General features: G+C 41.8%; 1 protein-coding gene across 10 annotated transcripts in view; it reads right to left on the bottom strand.

Annotated features, from left to right (window-relative positions):
- Positions 1–26,344, bottom strand: part of ARHGAP19 (Rho GTPase activating protein 19) — a 77,434-nt gene that overhangs the window by 27,138 nt on the left and 23,952 nt on the right. For 6 of the 10 annotated variants that reach the window (XM_063629262.1, XM_055253687.2, XM_055253699.2 and 3 more), the window contains exons 2-7: positions 21,357–21,622; positions 20,318–20,398; positions 18,907–19,116; positions 14,906–15,132; positions 11,838–11,924; positions 767–832 (exon numbers count right to left, since the gene is read on the bottom strand). In XM_063629262.1, the coding sequence (XP_063485332.1) occupies positions 767–832; positions 11,838–11,924; positions 14,906–15,132; positions 18,907–19,116; positions 20,318–20,398; positions 21,357–21,622 (937 nt within the window). Of the gene's footprint in view, positions 1–766; positions 833–11,837; positions 11,925–14,905; positions 15,133–18,906; positions 19,117–20,317; positions 20,399–21,356; positions 21,623–26,136; positions 26,190–26,344 lie in introns of those variants that run through there. The other 4 variants (XM_063629266.1, XM_063629272.1, XM_055253711.2 and 1 more) reach the window with 3 other exon arrangements.

Here is a 26,344-nt window from a genome sequence, read left to right as displayed (position 1 = left end):
ACTCAGGAGGCTGAGGTGAGAGGACCAGGGAGCCAAGATCATGCCACTGCACTCCAGCCTACCCGACAGAGCGAAACCCTATCTCAAAAAAAAAAAAAAAAAAAGAAAAATCATCATTATCATATCTAATCTTGTGAATAAACATTATACATTTCCCTATCTATCTAAACTCATGTGGTCTCAAGTCTTTTAGCCATTTGATAGAGTTTTACCATACCAATGAACCTAAAATAGGAATGAATTACATAAAATTGTCCTTTCGTTCCTATAAAATATGTAACACATCTGCTATTCACAGATTATTTCTATCAGAAGGACTTTATGAAAAACCTTGAAACACAGGGTCTGTGTCATCACTCTTACGCAGAGGACACCATCTATCACTGGAGAACCTCTGAAAGCAAATAAAAACAGTGTGGAGGGGGGTACTTTTTTTTTCAAGAGACAGGGTCTCGCTATATTACCCAAGCTGGAGTGCAGTGGCACAATCAGCTCACTGTAGACTTGAATTCTACCATCTCAGCCTCCAGAGTCACTGGGATTACAAGCCTGAGCTACCATACCTCACATGTGGAGCATTTGTATTCTAATACATAACTTACTTCTTAGTCTTCTTCATTATGGCAAAATGACTAAGTGATTTTGAGCTATAATACTAAAAACTTCTTATTTTCCATGCTTTTACTTTGACTTCATACTTTGTTTTAAAACTCCACCAGTCTTAACGCTCTCCTTGTTTGGTTTAACAGCAGATTCCTATTCTTACCTTTGATGCCTGAGTTCTGGATCCCAAATAGTGCAATCTGGCACACTCCCGAATGTAAGCAGGAGCCTGGGCAGGACATAAAAGAAAACCAAAACCCAGTGATTAGTAGGATATAACATTCTTTAAGGCCACAAGGACAGTGGTTCTCAAAATCATTTGACCAGCAGATTACTTTAGAAAAGCCAAAGATCCTCAAAATTCATAGCCCCTCCATAGCTTCCTTTCTCTTGCCACCAAATAAATACCTCAACAAATCTGATGGAAAAACTGTGAGAAGACACCAATGTAGTTGTTGCCGCTTTAAAAATCAAACATGGCATGTATATACTCAAGCCAAAGACAAAAATACAGACATTTGTAAGAATGTTTCCATCCGACAAAAACCACCCCCTCAAATCCTTACAAATTATAAGTGGTCTCCAGATCACATTTTAAAATCACAGTGTAGAAAATATCATTTAACGTCTGTAATCTCAGCACTTTGGGGGGGCAGAAGCAGGAGGATGGCTTCACCCCAGGAGTTTGTGACCAGCCTGGGCAACACATGGAGACCCCATCTCTATAAAAAATTACTAAAAAATGGCCGGCACGGTGGCTCATGCCTGTAATCCCAGCACTATGGGAGGCCGAGGTGGGTGGATCACCTGAGGTCAGGAGTTCGAGACCAGCCTGACCAACATGGTGAAACCCCGTCTCTACTAAAAATACAAAATTAGCTGGGTGTGGTGGCGTATGCCTGTAATCCCAGGTACTCAGGAGACTGAGGCAGGAGAATTGCTTGAACCCAGGAGACAGAGGTTGCAGTGTGCCAAGATCGCACCATTGCACTCCAGCCTGGGCAACAAGAGCGAAACTCCGTCTCAAAAAAAAAAAAAAAATTACAAAAAAATTAGCCGGGCATGGTGGTGCATGCCTGTGGTCCCAGCTCTCAGAAGGCTAAGGGGGAGAATCTCTTGAGCCCAGAAGTTCAAGGCTGCAGTGAGCCATGTTCATACCACTGCACTCCAGCCTAGGCAACAGAGCAAGACCCTGTCTCAAAAAAGAAAGAAAGAAATACCATTTAGAATTACTATGGAGTAGAATCCTGTGACAACTACCCTGATACTGTCTTAGTAGATGTGCAAAATAATATAACTACCATAGAGGAAAACTGGGTTGGTAACATCTAATAAAATTACATTTGCACTTACCCTTTTACCCAGAAACCTCACTACTGGTAACATATCCTGAGTATGTAACTCCAGAAATACAAAACACACTTGTATAAGATTAATCAAACAATTGGATACAACCCAAATGTTCTTTAATAGAGAACTGGTTGAATCAACTTTCATACATCCATACAATACAGTACTATGAAGAAAGGAAGGGAGAGAAAGAAAGGAACAGAGGAAAGAAAGAAAGGAAAGGAAAGGAGGGACAGAAAAAGAAAGGATGGAGAGAAGGAAGAAACAATGAATTGATATGGAAGGATTTCTAGGATCTACTGTTGAGTGAGAAAAGTGAAGTAAATGTATATTTGTGTAAGAAAAAAACGGGAAATAGGAATATACACACAAATATACATTTACTTGTTTTTATGAAAAGAAACACTAAGAGGATAACCCAGAAAACAATGAAAATAATTAGAAAGGACTGAGATTTCTCTAAGTATATCTTTTAATGTGGTTTTGACTTTTTTTTTTTTTTTTGAGACGGAGTCTCACTCTCTCGCCCAGGTTAGAGTGCAATGGCATGATCTCGGCTCACTGCAACCTCCGCCTCCCACGTTCAAGTGATTCTTACCTCAGCCTCCCACGTAGCTGGGATTACAGGCACCCACCATCATGCCCGGCTAATTTTTGTACTTTTGTAGAGACGGGGTTTCACCTCATCTTTGGGAGGCCAAAGCGGGTAGATCACTTGAGCCCAGGAGTTTGAGACCAGCCTGGGCAACATGGTGAGACCCATTTCTACAAAAATACAAAAATTAGCCAGGTGTGGTGGCGCTCACCTGTAGACCCAGCTACTCGAGAGGCTGAGGTGGGAGGATCCACTGGGCCCAGCAGGCAGAGGCTGCTGTGAGCCCAGATCATGCTACTGCACTCCAGCCTGGGTGACACAGTGAAAATCTCCAAAAAAAAAAAAAAAAAAATCTGAAATTTGTAATATAAGAAAAAAAGAAATACAAATACAAAATAAAAGAAGCCAAGAAAAAGTTCTGTAGTATTGAATCTGAATTGGTGGTATTAATATGAACTTACAATTGCTTTAAAAAAATGTTTTAGGCCGGGCGCGGTGGCTCACGCTTGTAATCCCAGCACTTTGGGAGGCCGAGGCGGGCGGATCACGAGGTCAGGAGATCGAGACCACGGTGAAACCCCGTCTCTACTAAAAAATACAAAAAATTAGCCGGGCGCGGTGGCGGGCGCCTGTAGTCCCAGCTACTCGGAGGCTGAGGCAGGAGAATGGCGTGAACCCGGGAGGCGGAGCTTGCAGTGAGCCGAGATTGCGCCACTGCACTCCAGCCTGGGCGACAGAGCGAGACTCTGTCTCAAAAAAAAAAAAAAAAAAAAAAAAAAAAAAAAAAAAAAAATGTTTTAATCTATTTCTTTGCCCTCAAGCAGCCTAGAAGCAATGACACACCAGAAACAATGAGTATACCTAGTATCACTCAGAAGCCAAGGTTCCCTGGAGAAATAATTACTCCAGATCTAGGCCAGCGCAAGTACAAAGTGAGCTGGGAACATTTTATACCAGAAAGGAAACACTCAAAGACAATACAGTCCTGTCAAAAAGATGTAGAAGCCGGTTAACAAGGGCTATCACTGGCCAAATCTGGGATAATTTAAATATCAATTTTGTTTGTTTGTTTGTTTGTTTGTGACAGGGTCTCACTCTGTCACCCAGGCTGGAGTGCAATGGCATAATCTCGGCTCAGTGCAACCTCCACCTCCTGGGCTCAAGCCATCCTACCACCTTAGCCTCTGAGTAGCTGGGACCACAGGAGTGTGCCATCACGTCCGGCTAATTTTTTGTATTTTTCATAGAGATGGGGTTTTGCCACATTGCCCAGGAGAATATCAACATTATAAATAAAATTGACTAACACTTTGGAAAAATAAAAATCCATGAGTTTATATTAATATTCATTTTTAAAGGGAAAGAGAATGAGACAAAGAAAAGCTATTCTCCAAAGAAGAAAGTCAGCTAATAAAGGCTGAATGACAAAATTAGAAAATCTTAATTTTTAATACCCAATGTCATCATAGATTCCAGCAGGATTATCAACGGATGCTAAAACCATTATTAGGTAATCACTCTACAGGTTATTTACTAATTGCAAAGGGGAAAAAAATTTACCTTTATAACTGAAAGATCTGGCAGTTAGCAAAATTAACATCATGAAGAGAGAAAATCAAACAATCTGTATCTCCTCATGTGAGGCAATGTGAGGCACACAAACATCACCTGTGAAGTATCTTTGCCAAAAATGCTTAATCTGAATCTGATTAAGACCCTAGATCTAGCTTCTACTTTACAGGAACTGCATGGAAGGTGATAGAGGAACAAGTTAAATAACTTGAGAAAACAATAAGACAAATTTAGAATGTGAGACATTCTACAACACAGTTAACTTGATGCTTCAACAAATGACATGAAGAAAAAGCATGAGTGTGCAGATTAAAAGTGTCATAATAATTAAAACCAGTACAGAAACTTTGATTGGCCTATATTGAAAAAAACTATGAAATACATTCTTAGGACAGCTGGGGAATTTGAATATGTACTGAAAGTTAGAGGATAAGAAATTCTTGTTGGTTTCTTAGATGTAATAATAGTAGTGTGATTTTTTTTTTTTCTTTTTTTTTTTGAGACGGAGTCTGGCTCTGTCGCCCAGGCTGGAGTGCAGTGGCGCAATCTCGGCTCACTGCAAGCTCCACCTCCCGGGTTAACGCCATTCTCCTGCCTCAGCCTCCCGAGTAGCTGGGACTACAGGCGCCTGCCACCGCGCCTGGCTAATTTTTTGTATTTTTAGTAGAGACGGGGTTTCACCATGTTAGCCAGGATGGTCTCGATCTCCTGACCTCATGATCTGCCCGCCTCAGCCAAGTGCTGGGATTACAGGCATGAGCCACCGCACCCGGCCAGTAGTGTGATTCTTAAGAGAATATTTTTATTATTGGGAGATGCATACTTAAGTACTTAGGAATGAAGTATCATGGTGTCTGCAATTACTTTAGTGATTCAGCCAAAAAAGTGTATGAACATATATAGAGAGAGATAAAGCTAATATGGCAAAATGATAACATTTGTTGACACTGGGGGAGAGTTATATATGAGTATTCACTGTTTAACTCTTTTAACTTTTCTCTATATTTGAAATTTTTCAAAATAAAGGTTTTCAAAGAGTCTCATGACAAAAACATTATGATATGTATAGTTTAATTTCTTTTCTTTTTTTTTTTTTGAGATGGAGTCTCGCTCTGTCGCCAGGCTGGAGTGCAGTGGCGCAATCTTGGCTCACCACAACCTTTGCCTCCTGGGTTCAAGTGATTCTCCTGCCTCAGCCTCCAAGTAGCTGAGACTACAGGCATCCGCCACCACACCCGGCTAATTTTTGTAGTAGAGACGGGGTTTCACCATGTTGACTAGGCTGGTCTTGAACTCCTGACCTCAGGTGATCCACCTGCCTTGGCCTCCCAAAGTGCTGGGATTATAGGCGTGAGCCACCACGCCCAGCCAGTTTAATTTCTAAATTGAAAAACTATAAAACAGAGCTTAAGACCAACAGAAATTTTCTCCAAACAAGAATATTTTATATCTATTCTGTAAACTTCATTTAAAAAAAAGAAAGAAGGCCAAGAGCGGTGGCTCATGCATATAACCCCAACACTTTGGGAGGCCAAGGCAGGAGAAATGCTTGAGCCCAGGAGTTCAACACCAGCCTGGGCAACATGGTAGTACCCTGTCACCACAAATAACAGAAAAATTAGCCAGGCATGGTGGCACGCACCTGTCCCGGCTACTTGGGAAGCTGAGGTGGGAGGATCGCTTGAGCCTGGGAAGTCAAAGCTGCAGTGAGCAGATAGCACTACTGCACTCCAGCCTGGGCGGCAGAGTGAGACCCTGTCAAAAGAAAGAAAATAAAGAAGGAAGGAAGGGAAAGGGGAAGGGGAAAAGGAAGGGGAAGGGGAAGGGGAAGAGAAAGGGGAAGGGAAAGGGGAAGGGAAGGGAAGGGGAAAGGCAAGGGGAAGGGAAGGGGAAGTGGAAGCAGAAGGGGAAGGGGAAAGGGAAGGGGAAGGGAAAAGGAAGGGAAGGGGAAAGGGAAGGGGAAGGGGAATGGAAGGGGAAGGGAAGGGGAAGCGGAAGGAAGGGGAATGGAAAGGAAGGGGAAGGGGGAGGGGAAGGGGGAAGGAAAGGAAAGGGGAAGGGAAGGGGAAGGGAAAGGAAAGGGGGAGGGAAAGGAAAGGGGAAGGGAAGGGGAAGGGGAAGGGAAGGGGAAGGGAAGGGAAAGGAAGGGGAAGGGAAGGGGAAGGGGAAGAGAAGGGGAAGGGGAAGGGAAAAGGAAGGAGAAGAGGAGGAGAAGAGGAGGGGAAGGGAAGGGGAACGGAAGGGGAAGGGAAGGGGAGGGGAGGGGAAAGAGAAAGGAAGAGAGGGGGAGGGGAAGGGAAGGGGAAGGGGAAGGGAAAAGGAAGGAGAAGAGGAGGGGAAGTGGAGGGGAAGGGGAGGGGAAGGGGAGGGGAAGGGAAGGGGAAGGGGAAGGGAAGGGGAAGGGGAAAGGAAGGGAGGGGGAGGGGAAGGGAAGGGGAAGGGGAAAAGAAAGGGAAGAGGAAGGGAAGGGGAAAAGGAAGGGAAGGGGAAGGGAAGGGGAAAAGGGAAGGGGAAGGGAAGGAGAAAAGGAAGGAAGGGGAAGGGAAGGGGAAAAGGGAAGGGGAAGGGAAGGAGAAAAGGAAGGAAGGGGAAGGGAAGGGGAAGGGAAAGGGAAGGGGAAGGGGAACGGAAGGGAAGGGAAGGGGAAAGGAAGGGAAGGGAAAGGAAAGGGGAAGGGAAGGGGAATGGGGAAGTGGGAGAGAAGGGAAGGGGTAGGGAAGGGAAGGAAAAGGGGAAGGGGAAGGGAAGGGGAAGGGGAAAGGAAGGGGTAGGGAAGGGAAGGAAAAGGGGAAGGGGAAGGGAAGGGGAAGGGGAAGAGAAGGGGAAGAGGAAGTGGAAAGGAAGGGGAAGGGAAGGGGAAGGGAAGGGAATGGGAAAAGAAAGGGGAAGGAAAAGGGAAGGGGAAGGGAAAAGGAAGGGGAAGGGAAAGGGAGGGGAAGGGGAAGGGAAGCGAAGGGGAAGGGGAAGCGAAGGGGAGGGGAAGGGAAGGGGAAGGGAAGGGAAGGGAAGGGGAAGGGGAAGGGAAGGGGAAAGGGAAACGAAGGGAAAGAAGGGAAAGAAAGGAAAGAGAAAAGGGAACAGAGGGAGGGAGGGAGGAAGGACGGATGGACGGACAGGACGAAAAAAAGAGGAGAGGGGAGGGGAAGAGAGGGGAGGGGAGGGAAGAGAAGAAAAAGGGAAGGAAGGAAGGAAGGAAGGGAGGGAGGGAGGGAGGGAGGGAGGGAGAGAGGGAAAGAAAAGGAAAGAAACAACAAAAACCACCATCCCCAAAGATGCTATGAGCTGAAAAAATATCCAGAAAGGGCGCCAGGCTTAGACAAATAGGCTTACATGAAAGTCTGAGGTCTTAAGTATTTTACAATTCATAGAGAAACAACAAAAGGACTGCTCAAGTATTGGAAATTGGCCTTAACTGTATATACATTGTAAATCCCTAGGAAAAGATGTGGTGTTGGGAAGAGTTAAACCAGACTGAGAGAGATGGACTGATAACAGGAGAGGACAGAACTAGAAATAGTTAAGAAGAATTTTAGGAAAAATGATAAAGCAGGAACATAGCAAGACCTCATCTCTACAAAAAATTAAAAACTAGCCAGGTGTGGTGGCATGCACCTGTGGTCCCAGCTAACCAGGAGGCTGAAGTAGGAGGATCACTTGAGCCCAATGAGCTGTGATCATGCCACCACACTCCAGCCTGGGTGACAGAGTGAGACTGTCTCAAAAAAAAAAAAAAAAATAGCCCGGGCACGGTGGCTCACATCTGTAATCCCAGCACTTTGGGAGGCCGAGGCGGGCAGATCATGAGGTCAGGAGATCGAGACCATCCTGGCTAACATGGTGAAACCCCGTCTCTACTAAAAACACAAAAAAATTAGCCGGGCATGGTGGCAGGCGCCTGTAGTCCCAGCTACTCGGGAGGCTGAGGCAGGAGAATGGCGTGAACCCGGGAGGCAGAGCTTGCAGTGAGCCGAGATTGCGCCACTGCACTCCAGCCTGGCGACAGAGTGAGACTCCATCTCAAAAAAATAAATAAATAAAATAAAATAAAAACAGATGCTGATGAGGATGTGAAGAAAAGAGAACTCTTATACGCTGTTGGTGGGAATGTAAATTAGTATAGCCATTATGGAAAGCAGTATGAAGACTTCTCAAAAAACTAAAAATAGAACTACCATATAATACATCAGTCCCACTACTTGGTATTTATTCAAAGGGAAGAAAATCAGTTTTCAAAGGAATATCTGCATCCCCATGTTTATTGCAGCATTATTCACAATAGCAAAGATATGGAATCAACGTAAGTGTCCATCAATGGATGAATGATAAAGAAAATGTGGCATATATACACAACGGAATACTATTCTGCCATAAAAAAAGAATGAAATCCTGTCAATTTGCAGCAACATGGATGGAACTGGAGGCTATAAAGTGAAATTAATCAGGCACAGAAAGACAGATATCACATGTTCTCACTCATATGTAGGAGCTAAAAAGTGGATCTCTGGTCGGCTGCAGTGGCTCACGCCTGTAATCCCAGCACTTTGGGAGGTCAAGGCGGGCGGTCAGGAGTTAAGAGACCAACCTGGCTAATATGGTGAAAACCTGTCTCTACCAAAAGTACAAAAATTAGTCCAGTGTAGTGGTGCGTGCCTGTAATCCCAGCTACTCGAGAGGCTGAGGCAGGAGAATCGCTTGAACCCGGGAGACGGAGGCTGCAGTGAGCTGAGATTGCACCACTGCACTTCAGCATGGGTAATCAGAGTGAAAACTCCATCTCAAAAAAAAAAAAAAAAAAAGTGCATCTCATGGTGAGGGAGAAAAAGAAAAGAAAAGAAAAAAAAATTGATCTCATGGAGGTAGGGAGTAGAATAATAGTTACCAGATGCTGGGATAGGTGTTAGGGGTGATGGTAAAGAGCGGTTGGTCAATAGGTACAAACATGTAGTGAGATAGAAGAGATACGTTCTAACACTTAATAGCAAAGCAGTATGACTATAGTTAACAACAACATATGGTATATTTCAAAATAACTAGAAGAGGGGACTTGAAATGTTCCCAACACATAGAAATGACAACTATTCAATGTGATGGATACTCTACATACCCTGACTTGATCATTGCACATTCAATCCAAGTAACAAAATATCATATGTACCCCATAAATATGTACAAATATTATGTGTCAGTAAAAAGTTTACCAAAAAATCATATGCTGAGGTTGCTAAGATCCACCATAAGAATAAATCTATCTGTGAAATTGTGAAGAAGAAAAAAGAAGTTCGTGCATAGTATACATATAGGGTTTGGTACTAGCCACAGTTTCAGGCATGTACTCGGGGCTTTGGAACATATCTCCCATGGATAAGAGGGAACTACTGTATAATGAAAACTACAAAATACTGCTGAAAGGAATTAGAGAAAACATAAATAAATGGAAAAATATCCCATGTTCATATTATTGGATAAGATTGCTAAGATGTCAATACTACTCAAGGCAATCTACAGATTCAATACAATCCCTATCAACCTTAGAAACATCAAAATACCAATGAGGTTTTTTGCAGCAAAGATAGAAAATCCATCCTAAAATTCATATAGAATCTCAAGGCATCTTGAACAGCCAAAACAATGTTAAAAATGAAGAACCAACCTGGAGGACTCAAGCTTCCTGATTTCAAAATTTACTGCAACACCTTTACAACATTTACTAATCACACCACCATGGTACTGGTATAAAGTCAGATAAGTAGACCAATGGAATAGATTAGAAAGCCAGAAATAAACTCTTACATATATATTCAAATACTTTTCAATAAGAGGACCAAGACCAATGGAGAAAGGACAGTTTCTTCAACAAATGGTGCTGGGAAAACCATATAACCACATGTAAAAGAATGAGGTTGGACCCTTACCTAACACCAGAAACAAAAATTAACTCAAAATGGGTCAAAGACATAAATATAAGACCTAAAACTATAAAAACTTTTAGAAGAAAACTTAAGGCAAAAGCTTCATGACAATGGATTTGGCAGTGATTTCTTGGATATGACACCAAAGGCACAGGCAACAAGAGAAAAAATAGACAAATTAGATTTCATAAATTTTTTTAAAATTTGCACATCAAAACACACTATCAACAAAGTAAAAAGGCAACCCACAGAATAGGAGAAAATATTTGTCCATATAGCTGATAAAGGATGGTATCTGGAATATAAAGGGATGTCCATCAACTGATGAACAGATAAGCAAAATGTGGTATATACACATAGTGGAATACTACACACCCTTAAAAAGGAAGGAAATCCTGTCACATGCTACTGTGTGGATGAACCTTGAGCACACTATGCTAAGTATAAATAAGGCAGTCACAGAAAGACAAATACTGTATGAGTCCACTTACATGAGGTACTCAGAGTAGTCAAATTCATAGAGATGGAAAGTAGAATGGTGGTTGCCAAGGATGGGAGGAGGGTTATGCGGAGTTACTGTTTAATGGGTACAGAGTTTCAATTTTGCAAGATGAAGAGTTCTGGAAATAGATGGCCATGATGGCTACAGAACAACGTGAATGTACTTAATGTCACAGAACTGTACACTTAAAAATGGTTAAGATGGCAAATTTTATAAGTATTTTACTGCAAGAAAAAAAGAAACCAGAACTGGATATCTTGGAAACTTTCAGCCTCTCCAGATGGCAAAAGATGCTAAAATTGGCACACGCCTGTAATCCCAGCACTTTGGGAGGCTGTGGCAGGAGGATTGAACCCAGGAGTTCAAGACCAGCCTGGGCAACATGTTGAAACCCTGTCTCTACAAAAAACACAAAAATCAGCCAGGTGTGGCCGTATATGCCTGTGGTCCCAGCTACTGGGGAGGCTGAGGTGGGAGCATCACTTGAGCCCAGAAGGTTGAGGCTGCAGTGAGCCAAGACTGTACCAATGCACTCCAGCCTGGGCGACACAGTGAGACCTTGTCTCGAAAAAAGGATGCTAAAATTAAGAGACTCACTATCAAGGAAGTATACACTAAAGGAAAGGTCAAGGATGTGACTGTGCTACCTTTTGCTAAAACCTTAGAAACATCAAAAGGTCAGAGTATTCAATCATACAAAGGGCCCTTTCAAGAGAGTAAGAGTGTACCTCACAGATCCTCTCAATTAAACCAGAAAGCCTTTAGGAAGCTTAAAGGTACTGTCCCTTAGGTTTCTCAGCAGGTGATCAAGGTAGGGAAAGATTTATCTTCAAAAGATTTGTATATGTGGCCTTTGTCTAATGGAATGAATCCCAATGAAATCCACAGAAGACCTACAAAGTTCTTAGAAAATTATGTCAGCAGAAACACAGCCTGTTTGGATTGAAAGGGCCAACGAGTACAAAATGACCCCCAAAATTCTACTGGCAGACCCCCAAAACTCTACTGGCAGTAAGCAGGCAGGATAAAACTACCCAGCTGCCATGTGTGCTGCCTTTGTGAAAAAGGAAGAATGGCGCAGAGGGTGGAGCCAGTTACCCAGAGGACCCAGCCCTACTCAGCCTCCTATTCCTATTCCTTTCCACCGTAGTGGTTGTTACCCCCTGGATTTTGCCACTGTCCATTCTGGTTTGCAATCCCATTCAGGACCTTTTTCTCATTTAGTCATCTTTATAGCCCCACTTAGGATCCCATCTTGCTCCATTTTCTTTGTCCTGTTACCAACCAAATGCTATCCCTTACCTACCTTAAAAAGTTTCTGGGAGTGTTTAATCATAAAAGCCATCCCACTGTTTAACTTTGTGATATTCTCCTGAAGGTCATTTGCAGTGACCTATTCAGAGGAAAAGAAACCAAACAACGGGCATTAAGAGCTGGAAAGTAGTACTTACCAATAAGCTTGTTCTTTCAAATGTATGAAGCTTCTACCCCTAGCCTAGGTGCCTCTAATACAATGTTTAATTCTGGGAAGACTTTTTGGTTCATCAGGATATGACATAATCTAGAAAAACAATGTGTCCCTGAAGTGATGAGGATATCCTTGAAAATCAATTTTCATTTCCTAATTCTGCTTGAAAATTAGACATGTAAACAAAATTGGCAAGGAAAATCTAGTCTAGGATTCAAAATGGGCAGAAAAAACAGAATCTGTTCCAATCATCAAGGACACCACTGCCTCTTTAGAAAACTAGAGTTTCTCCAAAGACAAAAAAGAATGGTTACTACTGATACCAAAGGTGACATCTGTTTCTTAAAAACACAGTAAAATTACCGGGCGCGGTGGCTCATGCCTGTAATCCCAGCACTTTGGGAGGCCGAGGCGGACAGATCACAAGGTCAGGAGATTGAGATCATCCTGGCTAACACAGTGAAACACCGTCTCTACCAAAAATACAAAAAATTAGCTGGGCGTGGTGGCGGGCGCCTGTAGTCCCAGATACTCGGGAGGCTGAGGCAGGAGAATGGCGTGAACCCGGGAGGCAGAGCTTGCAGTGAGTGGAGACCGCACCACTGCACTCCAGCCTGGGCGACAAAGCAAGACTCTGTCTCAAAAAAACAAACAAACAAACAAAAGACACAGTAAAATTGTCATTGATTCCCTTCCCTTGTTTCTCCTGTCTTTTTTAAGTACTTCAGTAACTCTACTATCCCAAAGCCCTCATTTTCAACATGTATCTTTGTTACTTTATCTGTTTGCTTTTAAATACTTTTTTTTTTTTTTTAGAGATAGGGTCTCGCTTTGTTACCCAGGTTGGAGTAAAGTGGTGCAATCATAACTCACTGCAGCTGCAAATTCCTTGGCTCAAGCAATCCTCCCACCTCAGCCTCCCAAGTAGCTAGGAGTATAGGCATGTGCCACCACGTCTAGCTTATTTTTCTTTTCCTTTTGTAGAGACAAGGTCTCAAGGTCTCACTGTGTTGCCCAGGCTGGCCTCAACTTCCTGTCCTCAAGCAATCCTCCTACCTCAGCCTCCCAAAGTGCTGTGATTATAGGCGTACGCCACCACTTCTTTTTATAACCAAAGTTTGCTCACTGCTTTTCTATAGTCTTGGTTAGCTGGTTCTAAAATTCCTTCATTATAAGGCTTGATCTCCTTAATATGGACAAATGTTGATGTGTCTTCTGCTCCCCCTACTCACGCCCAGAGGCTCTTCCTGGCCCAGAACTTTATTATTTTTTCACTAGTTATTTGTTAAGTAAAATGTTTCACACAATCTCTCTCCTTTACCTTACTTTTCTCATTTCTTATAATCTCAAAAAATTTTTATAAATTACTATAACCTATTTCTATTATCTTCCCAACAGCCTTGTGGGGTAAGTAGTAAAGCTATTACAGTAAGTCCTCACTTAAGGCATCAATAGGTTCTTGGAAACTATGACGTTAAGTGAACCGACATACAGCAGGTCCTCGAATAACATCATTTTCTTCAACATTTTTTCATTATAATATTGATGAGAAAAATACTTTGTTTTGTTATAGGTATTTTGATTAAAGTTTCAGTTTCCAAGAACCTATCAATGATGTTAATAGGTTGAGGACTTACTGTATTATGCCCAGTTTACAGAGGAAAAGCCTATGCATAGAAAAGGTAAAAGACTAAACAAACAAAAAATGGCCAGTAGACAGCTGTTTAAAAAAAAAAAGGTAAAAGGCCAGGCGCGGTGGCTCACACCTGTAATCCCAGCACTTCGAGAGGCAGCAGCGGGTGGATCACCTGAGGTCAGCAGTTCGAGACCCGCCTGGCCAACATGGCAAAACCCCATCTCTACTAAAAATACAAAAATACAAATATTAGCCAGGAATAGTGGTGCACACCTGTAGTCCCAGCTGCTCAGGAGGCTGAGGCAGGAGAATTGCTTGAACCTGGGAGGCAGAGATTGCAGTGAGCTGAGATTGCACCACTGCACTCCAGCCTGGGCAACAGAGCAAGACTCCATCTCAAAAAAAAAAAAAAAGGTAAAAGACATAGGTAACATCGCTGGTGTGTGGCTTCCAACCCACCTATCCTGGCTCACAACTCCATCACACAGTAAAACCATATTATAAGTGGGCAGGAATATGAGCTATGTACCTTCAGGTCAACAAGTTGTTTAAAAGACTTTAGATGAGGCTACAATGAGCAGTGATTGTGTTACCCTCCTCCAGCGTGGGCAATAGAACGAGACCCTGTCTCAAAAAAATAGAAAAAAGGACTTCAGAGAATTTATTTCTCTGTGTTTTTATCCCTCAGGCATTTTAAAAAAAGAGAGAGTGAGTTTATTTCTCATGTAAGTCACTGAGAAGACCATGGTCTCCATAATAAGAAGCAAGTTCAGCTTTATCCAAGGAGACTATATATCTACAGGAAATAGCAAAGTCAGGACAAGGCAGGATTGCTCCAAGTGCCATCTCATCTATAAATCCGTAAGCTTGGTGACATTATCCCATAAGATCACACAGCTCTATTCTAATTTTATAACATTCGATCTTCAGAAACTACTTTGATTTCCCAAGAAGCCTTTCCTGTTAAGGATTCCACACTGACCAGCCAAAATGAGTATTCTAGTTTATTCAGTAGTTATAATTTCCCACTAAGAGTTTCCACTAATACAATGCCATGTAGGTTTACCAGAGATTGATGTATAAGTGAGGTTAGCAGGAATTGGCCCTCTCAGGTCTGATGACTCTTCAATGAACTAATAAAGTAAGTTTCCAACCTCATAAAGCTGAAGGCTAGACCTTGGACCCCTGATAATCTCACCAATGTACAGCCACAGAATGAGGCCCAGCCCAAGAAAACCAAGCAATCTTTACTCTTCCCGTCAACACTCACATTTTTTGGCCACAGGACATGGGGTGCAAACATAAGGGCAAGGTTATAGGCTGACATCTTGTTCTTGTCTTGTTTCTTTGCTGTCTGGTATAGGAGATCAAGCAATAACTTCAGCAAATTACGATTAGGAGGAGGGAGAATGAGGAAGAGCAACTGGAGAGCCTCAATTTGCCGGTCCTTGTCTGGTATATTGGTCTTGTTTCCTTTATCATCAAACTGCATCAAATCTTGAGGACAAAAAAGAATTTGCAAAGTGGGGAGAAAATATCAGCAAGAAAAATCAGTGCTATCACCATTATCCTCCCCTCAATTCCCACCAAAGAAAGGGGGAAAAAAGATTCAGGCAGAAACACAATTCAAAGATTACAGCAAAACATAATAACAAAATAATGTCAATGCAATTCAACAATAAAAAGATCAAAAAACATGTTTTGTTTTTGTTTTTTTTGTTTTTTTTTTGAGACAGAGTCTCGCTCTGTCACCCAGGCTGGAGTGCAGTGACACAATCTCAGCTCATTGCAACCTCCGCCTCCCCAGTTCAAGCGATTCTCCTGCCTCAGCCTCCCGAGTAGCTGGGACTACAGGTGCCTGCCACCACGCCTGGCTAATTTTTTGTATTTTTAGTAGAGGCGGGGTTTCACCGTGTTAGCCAGGATGGTCTCCATCTCCTGACCTTGTGATCTGCCTGCCTCAGCCTCCCAAAGTGCTGGGATTACAGGCGTGAGCCACTACACCCGGCCAAAATTTTTTTAATGTGTACAGGATTTGAATAGACATTCCTTCAGAAGGTATACAAGTGGCCAAGAGGCTTTGTATGCTCAGTATCATTAGACATCAAGAAACTATAAATCAGGCCGGGCACAGTGGCTCACGCCTGTAATCCCAGCACTTTGAGAGGCTGAGGCGGGCGGATCACAAGGTCAGGAGATCAAGACCATCCCAGCTAACCCAGTGAAACCCTGTCTCTACTAAAAATACAAAAAAATTTGCCCGGCGTGGTGGTGGGTGCCTGTAGTCCCGGCTACTCAGGAGGCAGAGGCAAGAGAATGGCGTGAACCCGGGAGGCGGAGCTTGCAGTGAGCCGAGATCACGCCCCTGCACTCCAGCCTGGGCAACAGAGCAAGACTCTGTCTCAGAAAAAACAAAACAAAACAAAAAAAAACTATAAATCAAAACCACAATGACATACCACTTCATACCCACTACAATGGCTATAACTACAAACAGACTGACAATAAAAAATGTTGGCAAAGATGCAGAGAAAATTAAACCCTCCTACATTGCTGGTGGGAATATAAAATGATATAACCACTTAGAAAACATTTTGGCAGTTCCTCAAAAAGTGACAGTTACCATTTGACCAAGAAATTCCATTCCTAGGTATACACCCAAGAGAAATAAACACACATCCAAGTCAGGCGCAGTGGCACATGCCTGTAACCCCAGCACTTTGAGAGGCCAAGGTGGGCAGATCCCTTGAGCCCAGGAGTTCGAGACCAGCCTGGGCAACATGGCGAAACCCCATCTCTATAAAAAAAAAAAAAAAAAAAAAAAAAAGATCTACACATGCCTTTGATAATGCCACTCACTCCACTTTTCCCCACTCAGATATTTTACAGCTAAAAGAAAAATGAGAATGAAAAATGAGAATGAATATGTTCTTATTCACAAGCTGCTCCTTATAACAGGCAGCTCCCAATAGGGTCAGAATTATTGGTTCTTCCCTAACAGACTAAAAAGATTATCAATGAAAACAGTCCCCTAGATAATGAGAATTTCAAAGGACACTAATAACCATTTGAGTACAACTCATATAGATGTAAAAATGATTACAGTGTTATTTAAGCTGTTTAACCTCAATAATTCCAGGTTTAGGAAAGGCAGGTAACATTTCTAGAAGATGTTCCCTGTTAATATGAAACTGCAAACAAAAATTATTTCCAGTTATCAGCAAGGCATATGAAAGGCTACAACCGTGCCACGCCTCAGTATGTTCTCAAAGAACAGTCAGTCACAGGGTAGTGGAAGGGAGGATTTCAAATATTGCACTAAATGAATGAACTGAACTGGAAAGCAAACAAAACAAGAATCCTTCATGTTAACACCTGTAAAAAGAATATTTTCCAAATCTTTTTCAAAGGTCTAACATCTTTATTTCTCCCCAAAATAATTGTAAAATTGTGTAACATTCTAGTGACATTTACTCATTGCATCATTTGGATTGCTACGAAAAGTGCTAAAAAAAAACTAATCATATTAGATTTTTTAAATTCGACACTTGTTTCTTTAAGTAGTAAAAATTATTCAAAAGCAAAAAAACCTTATATTTCTTTTCCGTATAATTAGAAGAAACAGGAAAAATACTCAGAGGCAGGAAACTAAGCAACTGCAGTAATGGATATTGATGCTGTGAACACTTAGAGCCCATAGCAGCATAACAGACGTGCAATTTAAGAATGAATTCCCTACCACACGGGTATAAAGGAGTATGAAGAAACTATTTATGAGCTGAAAATGGAACATTCTCCAAGATACAGTAAGTGAAAAAAGCTAACCACAGCACCATCTGTGTAACCTATGACATAAAAATAGGAGAAAAGGAATATATGTATTTGTTTGGAAGCACACAAAATATCTCTGGAAGGATACTTTAGAAATCAGTGACACTGGTCTGGGGGCTGCGGCTCATGCCTGCAATCCTAGCACTTTGGGAGACTGAGGAGGGAGGATCACTTGAAGCCAGGAGTTTGAGACCAGCCTGGGGAACAAGCTTTCTTTAAAAAAAAAAAAAAAATTTTTTAAATCAGTAACACTGGTTGTTTCTGAGAAGAACTGGGTGTTGGGGAACAAGTGTACGAGAGAAGGTTTTTACTGTATATTATTTGAATCATCTGAATTTTGAACTATGTGTTTCTATTCAGAAAACAAATAATAATTTTTTAAAAAAATAAACTTCCTTGGCTGGGTGCGGTGGCTTACGTCTGTAATCCCAGCACTTTGGGAGGCCGAGGTGGGCGGATCACGAGATCAGAAGTTCGAGACCAGCCTGATCAACATGGTGAAATCTCGTCTCTACTAAAAATACAAAAATTAGCTGGGCATGGTGGCGCGCGCCTGTAGTGCCAGCTACTCGGGAGGCTGAGGCAGGAGAATCACTTGAACCCGGGAAGCGGAGGTTGCAGTGAGCCGAGATCGTACCATTGCGCTCCAGCCTGGTGACAGAGCGAGACTCAGTCTCAAAAAACAAACAAACAAACAAAAAAACAAATTTCCAAGAGTAGAGATGTCCTCAACTGAGGCACAGAAATACTGAGCAAAAACCCCAAACCAAGGCAAAAATACCGAACCTGTAAACATCTGAAATATATGAATCAATCCAATGAAAAGCATACATTTATTAAGCAACTAAAATGGGGTTGGGCACAGTGGCTCACGCCTATAATCCCAGCACTTCAGGAGGCCAAGGTGGGCAGATCGCTTGAGCCCAAGAGTTTGAGCCTGGGCAACATGGCGAAACCCCATGTCTACAAAAAATACAAAAAAAACTTGCCAGGCGTGGTGCCGCACGCCTATAGTTCCAGCTACTTGGGAGGCTGAGGTGGGAGGCTCACCTGAGCCCGGGAGAGCAAGGCTGCAGTGAGCCAAGGTTGCACCACTGCACTCTAGCCTAAGTGACAGAGTGAGAGCATGTCTCCAACTAAAATGTTCAACACACTATTCGAGGATCTATCAGAGAGTCAAAAATAAATAAAACTCAGACGACATCTTACTACCAGCTCCTTATCTCAATACAAAGCTTATTTATCAAGAAAGCCATTTGATTAAAATTAAACTTAACTAGCCAATACCTATGAGTACCCAGAGAAATCCAGCAATATCACGAAATCTTAACCAATATTAATAGAAGTATTTCTGTGGGTCACAAGCAACAGAAAATTCCTAGGAATTTTACTAAATTGAAAGAAATGTATTTACATCTCCTTCTTACTTCCTATACTCACCAGCGATTTTGAGGTGTGCATTGAAATGTTTATGTGTCAGCAGAGGCTCCGGCAACTCTCCTAGAAACATCTTCAGCAAAGTGGCAACATCATTTGAGTGAAATTCCCCTGATTCCAAGTCAATGTCAGTTCCATTATTGAGAGCATCCCTTAAAATCTGCTGTCGGACACTATTACCCGGTACTCTAAACAAACCCTCTACTCGCAAGTCTGTTTAGCATAAAAGAAAGCAGAGGACAGGCAAAAAGGAAGCAAAAAGATTATGATTAAAATACATGGTCTAAAGACTATTTTACACTTAAAAGACCCTTCACAAAGTCTTTCAAGTAAGTTTTTGCCTTTTTTCACCAGGGTAGTTTAGAACCTACTGACCTCCTGAGGAGACATATCTAAAAGTCCCTGAGCATTTGGAGATCTTCCAAACTAAAAGGTAGTCCTCCTGGGAGTCATTCAACCTCCTGAGGTATGGATAGACAATCTGAATTTAACCCAATCAACGGTCAGGAATAGCTTGAAAAATAAACTTAAAAAAAGCCAAATCTCCCTAAAGACCTCTTCTTGTTTATCCCAGACTTCGTTTGGAGGGGCTACATACATCTGTGGATGTTTGTGGCTCTTGTAAACTGTTTTCCGAGCCCAGAATGAATCCAGAGTCTCCGCATTGCTCCAGGAATTAGAACTCTAATGTGTCAAATTCCTAAGAGATTCCCAGAAGCTTTAGGGTCATCCCAACTAAACTATTCGTCCCTAGGCCAGGCGCAATGGCTCATGCCTATAATCTCAGCACTTTGGGAGGCCTAGGCGGGTGAATCACTTAAGCACAGTAGTTCAAGACAAGCCTAGGCAATATGGCAAAACCCCATCTCTACAAAAAACTACAAAAAGTAGCTGGGTGTGGTGGTGCAAGCTTGTGATCCCAGTTACTAGGGAGGCCGAGGTGGGAGAATCACCTGAGCCCAGGAGGTCAAGGCGGCAGTGAGCCAAGATCACACCACTGTATCCCAGCCTGGGTGACAGAACGAGACCTTGTCTCAAAAAACAAAAAAAAAAAAAGTAAAGAGTGTGTTTTAATCATAGAATTCTGGAGAAAAAAGGTACCATGCTCTCTTAAATAAATGCAACAATTCTTTAGGGACAACATATTTTTCCAGAAGTGTCTCTCTGAGGCAAGAGGTAAATGTGACTTCATAGACACAGTCTAATTTATATACACTTTTAGAGTATAAAACAAATGAATATATGAGACGAAGTTTAAAAGGAAATATATTTAAAAACATGCCACCCGAAATTAACACTGGTTAGTTCCTTTGTTGATGGTTAATTGGCACCTACTAACTCAAGGCAGTTAGCTCTCAATAGAAAACAGAATTCTTCATTAAACAAAGAATGATAAAATTTCAAGTAGTCTTACTTTTGTGTAGATATTCAATCAGTTGGTAAATCTGGGCAATGCCTTCCTCCGTCAGTGGGGACCCAAATATCATTCCTTTTTCTGAAAAACCATATGATATGACAGAGCTATATTTCACACAAATAGTACAAAATCATCATACCTAAAACCATTCAAGCATCCTATTTTACAATTCAGCAAGCGTTTTCACATGGTCAGTAAACAAAAACCTTAGAACTGGAAGTGCACCAGAAAATGCAAGCAGGACAACTCTCAATCAGCTCTCTCTAAGTTCAATATTAGACTGTAGGTTCCCTGAAGGGAAAGACCATCTTCTTATTTAAGTAAGAAGCGTATATCTAGTAAGTAAGAAGGAGCTATCTAGCATGTTAGTATTTAATTTAACAAACAAACAGAAGGCCAGGCATGGTGGCTCACACCTGTAATCCCAGCACTTTGGGAGGCTGAGGTGGGAGGACTGCTTGAGGCCAGGAGTTTGAGACCAGCCTGGGCAACATAGTGAGACCCCATCTCTACAAAAATAGAAAACAGTCAGGCATGGTGTCATGCACCTGTAGTCCCAGCTAGTGGGAGGCTGAGACAGAAGGATAGTTTGAGCCCAGTAATTCAAGGCTGCAGTGAGCTATGATGACACCACTGCACTCCAGCATCGGCAACAGAGTGAGACCCCATCCCTTAAAAAAAAGAAAATTCAAGCATTCTGTTCTATAGTCTCTAGCTATGTAACTTTGGTCTTTAAAGATTATTTTCACATATTAATAGGGCATGAAAATCAAGACGTGCCGATAACTACCTAAGTTAATCATGTCATCTCTCAGGGACTGAAAATATTTGCTTTAGTTTAATTATTTATTTATCTAGACAGTTTTTATAATTTGTATTACTATTACTTAAGGTGTTACTACTTATAAAAACTGAAAAAAATGGCCAAAAAAAATGCTTTAAGTTAATAGCAACTCTTCAGTGAATGTGTAGATGTTGAGAGAGAAGCCCAGGGAGCAGCTGAGGCCTGCCCACCCTTCACAGACACATCTCCTACCCTTTCGCTTGAGAGACATGAGAGACCGGAAGAATCCTGATGCTGGGCCGGCCCCGCCAGGCAACTTAAGGTCCACTTCCCCCATCAGCTGAGCCAACTCAGTTCCAGGTAAATCGATGAGCCTTGTGATATTGCTGACCACCAACTCAGTGAAAACCTCAGGTTTCTCATGTCGGAGCTTCTCCACAAAAAAGTCAGGATTAAAGATAATGGGCTGACCTCGAAGGGAAGAATCATTGCAGATCACAAAACTGCAGATGGCGTCACTGAAAAACACAGAAGAAAATCTTTCAGGACATCATTTTTGTATGTTTCTTATGCACTACTCATTGGATTATTTGGTCCTGACTCCACGCAATGGCAGAGGTTTCCTTATAGTCAGCTTCCTTTAACTGAGCCAGATGCCCTTGAACACTGTTCCTTATAACCACAAAGCCTCACAGAAGGGAAGGCATTTATAGGTACATAAAACAGTAATTAATTCAGCTTTTCCCATATCCACAAATAGGTTTTACTTTAAAATCCTTCAATTCTGGATGCCTCTGACCCATCCATCATCATCTAAGTCCAACCTCTGCTCAGACAGGTTCTTCTCTCTAGGGCTCCTGTTCTTAGCTGGTTCTCTACTCTTACATTACATTGGGCTATACTCCTGGCAAAACTCCTTTGAATCTCAGAAATCTTCTCTTCCCTGTTCTTTGTTTCCCAATGCCTACTATACCCCTGTATTAGTCCATTTTCATACTGCTATGAAGAAATATCCAAGACTGGGTAATTTATAAAGAAAAAGAGCTTTAATGGACTCACAGTTCCACATGACTGGGGAGGCCTCACAATCATGGCAGAAGGCGAAAGAGGAACAAAGGCACATCTTACATGGCAGCAGGCAAGAGAGTGTGTGCAGGGTAACTGCCCTTTATAAAACCATCAGATCTCATGAGACTTATTCATGCGGGGAAAAAACCACCTCATGATTCAATTACCTTCTACCGAGTTCCTCTCATGACATGGGGGGATTATGGGAGCTACAATTCAAAATGAGATTTGGGTGGGGACACAGCCAAACCATATCATTCCGCCCCGGCCCCTCCCAAATCTCATGTCCTCACATTTCAAAACCAATTATGCCTCCCCAACAGTCCCCCGAAGTCTTAACTTATTTCAGCATTAACTCGAAAGTCCACAGTCCAAAGTCTCATCTGGGACAAGGCAAGTCCCTTCTGCCTATGAGCCTGTAAAATCAAAAGCAAGTTAGTTACTTCCTAGGTACAATGAGAGTACAGGCATTGGGTAAATACACCCATTCCAAATGGGAGAAATTGGCCAAAACAAAGGGCTACAGGCCCCATGCAAGTCTGAAATCCAACAAGGCAGTAATTAAATCTTACAGCTGTGAAATAATCTCCTTTGACTCCACATCTCACATCCAGGTCATGCTGATGCAAGAGGTGGGTTCTCATGGTCTTGGGCAGCTCTGCCCCTGTGGCTTTGCTGGGTACATCCCCACTCCTGGTTGCTTTCACAGGCTGGCATTGAGTGTTTGCAGCTTTTCCAGGTGCACAGTGCAAGCTGTCAGTGGATCTACAGTTCTGGGATCTGGAGGATGGTGGCCCTCTTCTCACAACTCTACTAGGCAGTGCCCCAGTGGGGACTCTGTATGGGGGCTCCCATCCCACATTTTCCTTCTTCTGAACTGCCCTAGCAGAGGTTCTCCATGAGGGCTCCATCCCTGCAGCACACCTCTGCCTTGACATTGAGGCATTTCCATACATCCTCTGAAATCTAGGCTGAGGTTCCCAAACCTCAATTCTTGACTTCTGTGCACCCGCAGGCCCAAAACCACAAGTAAGCCGCCAAGGCTTGGGGCTTGCCCCCTGTGAAGCAATGGGCTGAGCTGTACACTGGCCCCTTTTAGCCATAGCTGGGACCCAGGGCACCAAGTCCAGGGACTGTGCAAAGCAGCAAGGCCCTGGGCCCAGCCCACAATATCATTTTTCCTTGTAGGCCTCCAGGCTTGTGATGGGGAAGGGCTGCTACAAAGGTCTCTGACATGCCCTGGAGACATTTTCCCCATTGTCTTGGAAATTAGCATTTGGCTCTTCCTTATCTACACAAATTTCTGCTGTCAGCTTGAATTTCTCTGCAGAAAATGAGTCTTTCTTTTCTACTGCATTGTCAGGCTGCAAATTTTTCAAACTTTTATGTTCTGCTTCCTCTTGAACACTTTGCCACTTAGAAATTTCTTCCACCTAAATCATCTCTCTCAAGTTCAAAGTTCCACAGATCTCTAGGGCAGGGGCAAAATGCCGCCAGTCTCTTTGCATAGCAAGAGTGACCTTCATATAAGTTCCCAACAAGTTCCTCATCTCCATCTGAGACCATATCAGTCTGGACTTCACTGTCCATATCACTATCAGCATTTTGGTCAAAGCTATTCAACAAGTCTCTAGGAAGTTCAAAACTTTCCCACATCTTCCTGTATTCTGAGCCCTACATAATCTCTAGGAAGTTCCAAACTTTCCCACATTTCCCTGTCTTCTGAGTCCTCTAAACTGTTCCAACCTCTGCCTGTTACTCAGTTCAAAAGTTGCTTCCACATTTTCAGGTATCCTTACAGTAGTACCCAACTCTACTGGTACCAATTTACTGTATTAGTCTGTTCTCACGCTGTTAATAAAGACATACCAGAGACTCAGTAATTTATAAAGGAAAGAGAGGTTTAATGGACTCATAGTTCATTGGCTAGGGAGGCCTGACAATCATGGTGGAAGGCGAAGGGGAAACAAAGGTATGTCTTACGCGGCAGCAGGCAAGAGAGTGTGTGCAGGGGAACTGTCCTTTATAAAAACATCAGCTCTTGTGAGACTTATTCACTGTCAAGAGAACAGCACAGGAAAAACCCGCCCCCATGATTCAATTACCTCCCACTGGGCTCCTCGCACAACCGTGGGGATTATGGGAGCCAGAATTCAAGATGAGATTTGTGTGGGGACATAGCCAAACCATATCAACCCCTTTTTACTTCTAATATGTTGTTATATTTAAAAACTGTATAATTGAAACTCTTACAGCAGACACATAGTTTGTATCCATTAACAATAAATTCTAATGGCTTGTTCTAATCTTTATTATATAAACAGTCATCTATTATATAACCAACAAATTGTCATAACACAAGCTAGAGAGGACAAGTTATCATATCTCAGTCGGTCAGAATTGAAATTCACCTGACTCATACAAACATACCCACAGTAAAAGCAATCACAACTTAAAAGTGGTCCATTATACCCTAGGTACCAAAGCACTGTTCCAGGAAAAATGATGGCACTTCTAAATATTAAATATAACTAATCTACAAAGGACATTGTCAATACTACATGGATAATTGTCAATAACAGTATAGTGAAAACAAGGCATGGGTAAACTTCAAAATTCATCTCTATTTCCTTGAAAAATTATTACATGATTTAATCAATAGCCCACATCTTCAGTTGGTGGCTAGGAGATTCCTTCTTTTCTCTGAAATGATAATGTATTATCAGAAATGGCATAAAAATTAAAAACAAGGAATGTATGTCCTCAAGCCAAAAAGTAACTAAAAAAACTAGAATTTAAAATGCTTCTCTCTTCAACCTTTTTATACACTAGGTTATTTTTCCTGTTCAAATGCCAATGATGATAAATAAAAGCCAATTAGAATTAGAAGCAACTTCATCTTAAATCACTGACAAGAGCCTCTTTTTTTAACGTCAGCTTATTTCAGTCAAGAAACAAGGGTCAATATAAGACTATTGTTTATAATCACTGCCAATGAGAAATTACTACCCTATCAGGAGGGCCAGAAAAATCATAAAATGTGTAGCACCAAAAAGAGTCTTATAATTTATTGAGTCTAAACTAATCATTTTCTGGAATTCACATCCCTTTTAATTCTCAATAACTGATTCAGATCAAATTAGCATTAACATAAAAATGTGTATTAATAGCAACCATTACATTCCTGAAACAGAAACACACACATACCTAAAACTTACAGACTTCTATTAATGTCCAGAGCAAAACTCAGGATTCTAACACTTTGAACACAGTTGACCCTTCCAGCACTAAACTGGATCAAATATTGTACACAAGTGAGAAAGAAACTAGAAGCAACATGTATTGTTTTTCAATAGAATCCTTCCTACTTGGCCATCATCCCCAAAACTACTCCCTCCTAAACCGCACAAACAGATAGAAGAATAAACAGGTTCAAGACTGCTCCTACTATTTATAAAGAATACAAGAAAAAAAAAGATACCTTGGAACTCCTAACACATACGTAACATGTAAACAATCTCAGTTTCTTTTCCCCTGTTTTTTCTCCCCTTTCTTCCCATGTTCATTCTTTCTTGTTATGTCACACTTTAATTTCTTTAAGCTAGTTCTTTTCTTTTCCCCTACTTCCTCACTTTTTCTGTGTGGACCATATGGTAAAACAATATCTAAGAGATGGAAATAGTTAAAAGAGAAATCAAATGGAAGGTAAAAGATGGAAAAGAGTTATAGCGGGTTATTTTTCTTAAAGTTATTCCCATATCACAAAGCCCACTAATCCCTTTCCAAAGAATACACAATACCACAATATAAAGCTAAAAATATCAAGAAACATATTTAAGAACTTAAGAAATTTATAGGACTAAAGAAAAAACTACTATGTTTAAGCAAAAACAACTTTCTACTCTACAATATTGTAAAACAAACTAAATATACTAAAGTTCAAGAAAATAAATACATTTCTTACACAAGTGCTGAAAGCTTCTGATGAGGCATTGGTAAATCGAAGAGACAGGAAGAAAGCTTTCCCCTTGTTTGCTGTGACAAAAAAACTCTCCTTTCCCTGCCCCAGCATAGCCTACGCAAATTCCAGACATGTTAGAGGATACAAGGGCACATTATGGGGCCTGAAAGGCAGTACTTAGGACTCTGAGCACTCATCTGCAAGTAGGAAA

The sequence above is a fragment of the Symphalangus syndactylus genome, chromosome 2 (assembly GCF_028878055.3).
Source record: "Symphalangus syndactylus isolate Jambi chromosome 2, NHGRI_mSymSyn1-v2.1_pri, whole genome shotgun sequence".
Classification (NCBI taxonomy): Eukaryota; Metazoa; Chordata; class Mammalia; order Primates; family Hylobatidae; genus Symphalangus; species Symphalangus syndactylus.
This window is presented reverse-complemented; position numbering and strand designations above follow the sequence as displayed.